The sequence below is a fragment of the Rhipicephalus microplus genome, chromosome 7, assembly GCF_043290135.1.
Source record: "Rhipicephalus microplus isolate Deutch F79 chromosome 7, USDA_Rmic, whole genome shotgun sequence".
NCBI lineage: Eukaryota > Metazoa > Arthropoda > Arachnida > Ixodida > Ixodidae > Rhipicephalus > Rhipicephalus microplus.
The window spans coordinates 78426125-78433759 of NC_134706.1; the positions used below are offsets into that span (position 1 = coordinate 78426125).

The 7635-nt window shown below is 46.6% G+C and overlaps 1 protein-coding gene across 1 annotated transcript; it reads right to left on the reverse strand.

Moving 5' to 3' along the window:
* Nucleotides 1-393: 393 nt before the first annotated feature.
* On the reverse strand, nt 394-7373 carry LOC119184097 (neprilysin-1). Its single transcript, XM_037433874.2, has 3 exons — nt 5978-7373; nt 1957-2440; nt 394-817 (listed from the first exon to the last, which is right to left on the reverse strand). Exons 1-3 carry the CDS (start codon nt 7288-7290, stop codon nt 431-433), a joined length of 2184 nt encoding a protein of 727 aa, XP_037289771.2. The 5' UTR covers nt 7291-7373; the 3' UTR covers nt 394-430.
* Nucleotides 7374-7635: the final 262 nt, after the last annotated feature.

The following is a 7635-nucleotide window of genomic DNA, read 5'->3' on the forward strand; positions in this document are numbered from 1 at the left end:
CAAGGCTCTCCTCAGGATATTGAATTTTCGTATAGCGAGCGCTATAGTATGGCTGAGAAATAAAACGTTGCCGAAGAAACTAAACATTTCAGGTTAAGCTTAGCCGATATCGATGAACTGAAGTTTTTTTTAACCTGCATTTAAGTTAGACTACACGGTCAACAAACATGTTCACCTACACCATGATTCAGCGGCCGCGTCTAGGGTTTATATTAGAACCATGGGCCCAGCTGACAAATAGCATAACCCCTAGACCACCGTGGCGTGTTTTCCCTAGCAATTTGTTCGTCCCCTTGTTCACACATTTTCGGAAACATTCAACATTTTATAACTTCTTCTCGCAATCCACCTTCAGATTCTTTAAGGGCAGTAGTTGTATGCAAGCCACCAACAGCCAGAAAAAAAAAGATGCCACTTTATTGCCCTCTCTTCAGTTGGAGTTGAAAAGTGAGCAGCGCTTCTTCGGATTCATGGCGGTGTCATTGCCGCACTTGAAGGCCTTGGCGAACTCCGGGTAGTTGGCCAGCGCCGTGTTGAGTCTGATCTTTGCCGGGGGCCATGGTGCTTCTGCCAAAACCCGAGCAGTGTCTTCGTGCGGTTCGCAAAGCGTCTGGCCGTACATCAGGAAGAACAGCTGATCGGCGTCCACGTCAGGAAGGCTGGCTAAGGACATCTCAAGCCTCTTGTAGTTGATGACCTCGATCTTGTGGATATACAGCGAGGTCTTGAAGGCCTTGTGGAGCACCGGCACAAGGGCGTTGTCTGCAGCCACGGCCCTCAAGACGCGGCGTCCGTTGACCTTCGTGCTGTTGATAGCCTGGATGAGCGCAGTAAGGTTGCAGTGAAACCAATAGGAAAGAAAGTTTGAAAAGAACGTAATGACTACCCAGTATATTGTACAAGGCAGAAGAAACGGTTAGCTATTTAGTTCAATAAAAATTTGCGTGTTATGCCTGTACTTGATAATTATAATGTTGACAGAAGAGAGATCCGTGTTCTCTATATTGACTTTCCAATTACTTACATTGAATAATTTTTCAAGCGATGCTTGAATTTACAAATATGTGAAGCTAGTGTGTTTTGAAACATCCACCACTGTGAAGAGAAAAGAAGGGAAAACTGCGTGCTCACCCGAAATTCTTCCTCACTGGCGGGTGCCAAAGAAATGCTAAAGGAAACTGAACGGTATGAAACTGTGTCCCCCCGATCCGGAAGGGATAGCCTCAGCCACTAGGCTTCATATCCCTGTTTATAGGCGGGAGCTGAAGCATACAAATGCGTTCGAAAAACATTGCGAAAAACAACTGAGAACACTTGCTATGGGCTATTCATTGAAGCATTGAGTGTGGTTCAGTTGAAAGTGATCTCCTGAACAATTCGTATGTCGATATCAGGAATTACACATTCTAAGAAAATTCTAACTTCGAATAAACTGGAATTCCTAGCCCACAATTTTATTATCCCATGATGATACTTCTGTTGGGCTGTTCAACAAGCCGAACACTACTAGAAAAAGTGTGAAAGAAAAAAAAAACAAGGCAAAAGAGAGAGCCAAGACGAACAAGGAAAGACACAGGACTAGGATTGAACAATTTTTACAAACTAGCCCAACGGGAATGACACCATGCCAATTCAGCCCAAAAAGATTATTCCGGGGACGACCACTCGCAATAATGATGAGGGGAGTGGTTACGTTACAGGGCGAAATTTCGCACTGAGAAAAGAAGTAAGAAAACGAAAAGGAAAGAAAAGAACGTTACAAGAAAGGAAGCAAGGAAGAAAAAGAGAAAGAAATCAAGAAAGAAAGAAAGAAAGAAATAGCAATTGGAGGTGATAACTTTCGTCATCACCTCTCTCTGTCCTTGTTTGCGAGCTCTGACAGTTGCCTGCTTCGCTACTTTGCAGCTTGGGTAATTGCACGTACCACCAAAAACAATTAAAAGTCCTCGCTCTTACCTTCGAACCATACTGCTTCTCCAGGCAAGCCGTGGCCGACGTTTTGCGATGCTCGTTCTGATCAGCCGTTCCCACGGAGAAAAGGGTTCTCTCGTGAAACGCCCTGTACAGGAACTGCACCATGGCCCCTCCGAGACTCGTGGATTCTAGGAAGAACTCCTTTTCACTCTTCAGCTTCATGTGGCCTATGGAGACGGGAACAATGAGCTTGTTCTTGTCCGGGTCGAAGTCCCAGCGCACGTTGAGCTGGTTGTCCTGGATCTTGCCCCCGGACGCGACCACGACTCGAAGCCAAGACTGCGTCATGGACCCCAGTCCCTGGACGAAGTTGTAGGCGATCTCCTTGTCTGGTTTTGTGGCATCGCTGTGGTAGTACCGGTTGACGTCCCTGATGATTCGGAAGTACTTGGCTTTGGCTTTTTTCATGGCCTCCTCAACCCTGCTCGTGGCGTTTGACATGGGCTGGGCTTCCGTGAGGACGTTTCTGTCGGTAGAAATGACTTCAACTTATTAAAAATGAAAAAAAGCAGACTTGCGTGAAATGCACAGCACAGTCAAAGTGAAAGCTGGAAGGGCAGCCTTTCTAGAGCATTTTTAAACACTCTTAGGCAACTTACACAAATACACTTGCATGCCACCCGCTATGCCATAAATCGTAAGCTTTGTTATGTAGGGAAGCACCCACTACGCGCTTATGCATTCTTCAAAGAAAGATGGTACCAGTTACACATCTCTAAGCCATTACGTACACATTGTTGACGTTCTAATTATTAACGATGAACAAGTATTTGACTTTCTTGTATTTTGTAATGGGTTTGAAATATTCAGCAGCGACCATCGCTAAGTCATTTTCAATTTGTGACACCTGCGTGATATTTCACTTTTTTAAAGCTCTCAATCAAAAGAGATAACGGGATTTTTTCCCCGAGTTGAGCCTGCATTTGTTCTGTTTGCGCTTGCCGGCGAGGCTCTGCGGGCTGCAACGCCAAGGGCCACACACCAGTTGCGGGCAACTAAAGCGTCTTGAACAGCCATTGCGATGTCATAAGCTTTCACTGTACATTACCAGCCAGGTATAATCTTCGTTACTTTGCCACATCTTACTTGCAGAACTGTTCTGGTAAAGCTCGAATGTTATTAGCTATTTTTGTCTGATTGAGCGCAGACATTCCGTTTTCCTAATATTCTGAAAACTTCTCTAAAAAGTTCAAAGTCATGTATGTTAAATTGAAGAGTCATATTCGATAAATAATAAATGTGAATCATTTTTTTGCGTACTACAAGCACTTTTGGCATCTATCTGTCTATTTATCTATCTATCTATCTGTCTATCTATCTATCTATCTATCTATCTATCTATCTATCTGTCTGTCTACCCGCTTACATCTCGTTGCTCTCATGGTAACTCCCTTCACAGGGTACTGAGACTGACACAGAGTATATTATTTTTTTTGCGTTATATCATAGGCCAAGCACCCAAGAAGGTAGCGAATGAACCGGTAAGCGTTAGTGCGCCCTGAAAAATTGACTAAAGCATGTCCAAAAAACTAGTCTTGGTTCCTATTGTACCCTGACGTCAAGACATCGTATGAGCAGCGCCACAAGGCACACCCGATCGGAGGTACTTATCTCCAGGTAGAGAAGCAACGACGCGTCCTCATACGGTGTGTCAAGCAGGGTACCACTTCATCGCAAAGAGCTCATGCTCAATGTTTCTTAGGTCATCTAGACTTTATGTGTGCACTACAAGACAACAATAGTGGCATCTGTTAACTGACGCACGAGGTTCATCAAAACCATGGCAACAAGGCCATCAAAACGTGGTAGGAAGGTACAGTGTGAAGGCCACCATGAGGTCCAACGTGCGGCATGTCTTTGTTAGATGGCCGCTAATTGGAAAATGCCATCGACGTATTCGGAAGAGTGAAAGGTGAGAGCGAACGTTTCTTCTCGCCTGCTCCAGCTTTGAACTTTGAAGAACAACTGCAGTCTTGTCTAAATTTTTATCGTTCATTTAGCGTTCGCTCACGGTGTCGTAACTGCGACAAACGAAGACGGAGACTTGGACCCGAGCGTCTGGCTACATCCGAGGTCAACGGAACCACTAAGCAAGCCAGTGCTCGTGGCCCTTTCTAGTGCCAACGCCCCTTCTTTCTCTTTTATTTAAAACAGAAACTACACGCATTGCAATGCTAAAGAACGCACTGGCTGAAACGTTGCAGGGCCCCGGGGCCTTCGCCATCATTCTATAAAGCAGATAAGCAAGCGGACGCAGCCTAGTCAAAGTGTCAGTAAATACGACAGTTGAATGTACACCATTCCATGGAATAAAACTAGAGGACAATGCCGAATGCTAGAGGCCCTTGTGTTCAAGGGAACATGGCCGTTGAACACTATTCGCCACATCTTACTCTAGCAACAGTTCTGGAAAAGCCGTTCAATTAAGTAAAACAAGTGGACAGCTCAATACCAAGGACGCCTTTTCATGCAATGTGACAGCGAATGTGACAGTCTAATGCACCGAATTTTTTTAGACTATTCGTTAGGCTGCGCTGTCATCGCAATGTGATCCTGCTTTTGTCGGAGGTTGGAATTGGTACTTATTTATACTATGGGAATGGGGAAGGAAAAAAGGCATTAACCAATGTGCCAAGGATCATCAACGGTTGTTAGGCGTTGTGTTTTGGCGTGGTTCAAGAACCTACCCCCTCAATGAAACACTTCAAAAAAGTGCACCAGGGCTTGCGGAAATAAAACCCTAAGCAGAAGTAAGAATATCGCTTAGCTGGCGAACCGTCCGAAGCATTTTCGATTACACAGAAGGAGGCACGGTGCATCACCATCACATCGGTCACTGCGTTGCAGTGAATTCAGCATACTAAACAAAAGATGAAAGTTTTGCACCAAGTTCAACCTTGCCTGCCGCTCTCTCATGAGTGGGCTATAAAATGTAATACGAACGTTTTCAATAAATACAGCTGGGGGCAGCAGTAATCTTGACATGTACTTCTCTATCGTGAACTTTTCAAACTAAGTAACAATGTACACCAACCAGCCCCACAGCCTATTTTGTTAGGCCAATAAGCAGTGCTCCCAAAGAGACTGGACTCATCATCCAATATGTGAAATTAAAAAAAATAAACGTTGCTTACACGCGCTTGAAAAAGCTAAGAGAGAGAATGGCACAGACTCTTTCTAATATTACATTATAACAGTGTATCTCAGTTTTGTGCAACAATGACAAAGAAACAAAGAGTGTATCTTTTAAATTGTTCGGCAAAACACTTCACAGACGGCGTTTTCAGAACTACCGTGCGCATTAAAAATTTGCAGTGCCGACCGGTGAGCCAAGGTGTGCTTTATTAATTAAGGACAACTGCGTGCACTACGCTACATGCCTTTCATTTACTCAATGTCGTAATGTATTGTTTGCTTGAGTGATGCTACCTCCTTAACCTATGCAATATACTTGCCTAAACGAGCCGTGAGCATGACCACATTTGTTCAAGCGAGGACTCTCTAAGCTGTTAAATAAATCGACATGAGACTAGCGAACGTTCTAGCTTATGTTTTATCATTTACAACAAACTATTGAGCACTTTTTATACATGCTAACGAAGAAGCGTCCGTAGAAAGTGTAAAATACAAATTACTCAAAACGTGCAACTTTTCTCTCTCCTATAAGTTTTCACCAATTTACAATAGGGAACGGGGGGTAGTCGCATTAAACTTTTTACACAAATGAAACTAACAAGTCATCGCGTGCAGCATCACACTAGTTTATTCACAATCCTATTACTTCCATGCTCCAGCAGCGATTGATTTCACGCTTATAGCACTACGCGCCCAATAGAAAGCTGTTTGGTAGTAAGCAGCACAAATATCAAGGCGACGCACAGAGTAAGGAATAGAAAAAACGAGCGCTATGTCCGTCCTTTGATTTTCACGTAGCTTACTACAATGAATTCATTCCAAGTGGCCCAGCTAACTATCTTTTTGCTATAGAAAGCTTTCTTCTCACCTGTAGGACATCCTCACGATTACTTCCTTCTCTCCCGCGCTGACAAACACAGATAGGAGCTGCGTGTCATTGAACTCCTTGAGGAAAGCGTACCGGTAGAGCTTGTACGTGGCCAGCGTGCAGAGTCTCTCAACTTCTTCCTTTTCTGGACCGTCAGCGAGCTTGCGGAACGGGATGAGAGTCATGGCAGCCCTGAGCTTCAGGAATGAACGTACGTCCTTCTTCGAGACCTTGCCGAAGACCTTGACGACGTGCCTCACGTACGCCGGTGACTTGACGATGACGCAAGAGTCGGCCTTCACGGCGACTATTCCAGTGAGGAAGTTCCTCAGATATGTGGTCCAGTCGAAGGCTGAGCTGCCATTGCCGACCTGCGAAGCAGGGATGTCTCCGTATTCGTGCAGGTGGTAGTACCGCTCACCCTGAGGTCCCGAGTACTTCAGCAGTTGGGCTTCTACCTTGGCCGCGGAGTTGACGAGGTCATCCACCTCACCAGGCACGTGTCCCGTGTGACCCAGGAGGTCCAACGCGAAGCGTCGGAATGAAGTCGTGAACACGTGTGGTACAGAGAAGATGCGATCAGCACCATTGCCATCGGGCTTCGTGAGTACCACGCACGTCCTGCGTGACGCCTCAAGCACGCTGACTTGAACAATAGGGAAGACTTCGAGGACCCTCGAAAACGTGGCCAGCATGCTCTCAAGACCCGCCAAGTCTCCGATGAGGTCCAGGTACTTCCAGACATGGGCCAGTTGGGACCTCCAGGAGGACAAGTCTAACCGACTGGACTGGCACGCGGAAAAGAAGTGGGTGATTCTTTTAGACATAGCTGTCCTGGAGAAGAAGCCCAGGTTTTCGTATTTACGGATGACCTCCCGGACTTCGCGCAGGTAGTGAGCCACCGCATGGTCGTACACGTTCGTACGCGCCCGGTCACTCGAGCAGACGTACTCGTAGAAGTCCGCGCAAGGATTTAGGGTCCAAGCGACGTTTTTTCTCAGGTCCTCGGCCGTGGCACGACACGCGCTCGACTCACACTCAAAATAGAGGGGCAGGTGCCTAGTCTGCCAGGGGTTGTCGCGAGGGGGTTTGAGGTCCAGCAGCGACGGCAGCGGCTCCGGGCGGTGGCGGTTGCGGACTGCGATGGCGGCGGTGACGACGATGGCCGACGCACCCGAGACGAGGAGGGCCGTGGCGATGAGGTCCCGTCGAGACATTCGGAAGGCGGTCGGAAGTGCCGCCGAACTTCGCGACGCCGAGCTGGGTTGACTGGCCAAGCCCATGTCCTCGGACTGCGACGACTGCTGGTGCATCCTGCTAGCCGCCCTACCGCTTTAACCAGACGCTGCTTCTTCTGTGCTGGTGCACCAGGGCGTGGCCATGGGCGCTCGAGCGCTCATGCATTCGGCTGCTGGTGATGATGATGTTTCTCTACTCAACATGACATGCACTGGCTATGGGGGATACACAAAAATGACATTATGCTGAAATTTCACCAATACTTTAAAATGAGTACTAATGAACAAAAGTAAGATAAAGAGATATATCTCAGAGTATCTTTCAACGGGGTGTGTGTTGTGCAGCCGGCTTGTCAGGTCAGAAACAATTGGGCTCCTCAAAGCTCTAATGTTACTTTTTTCTCTTGATGACACTGTGAT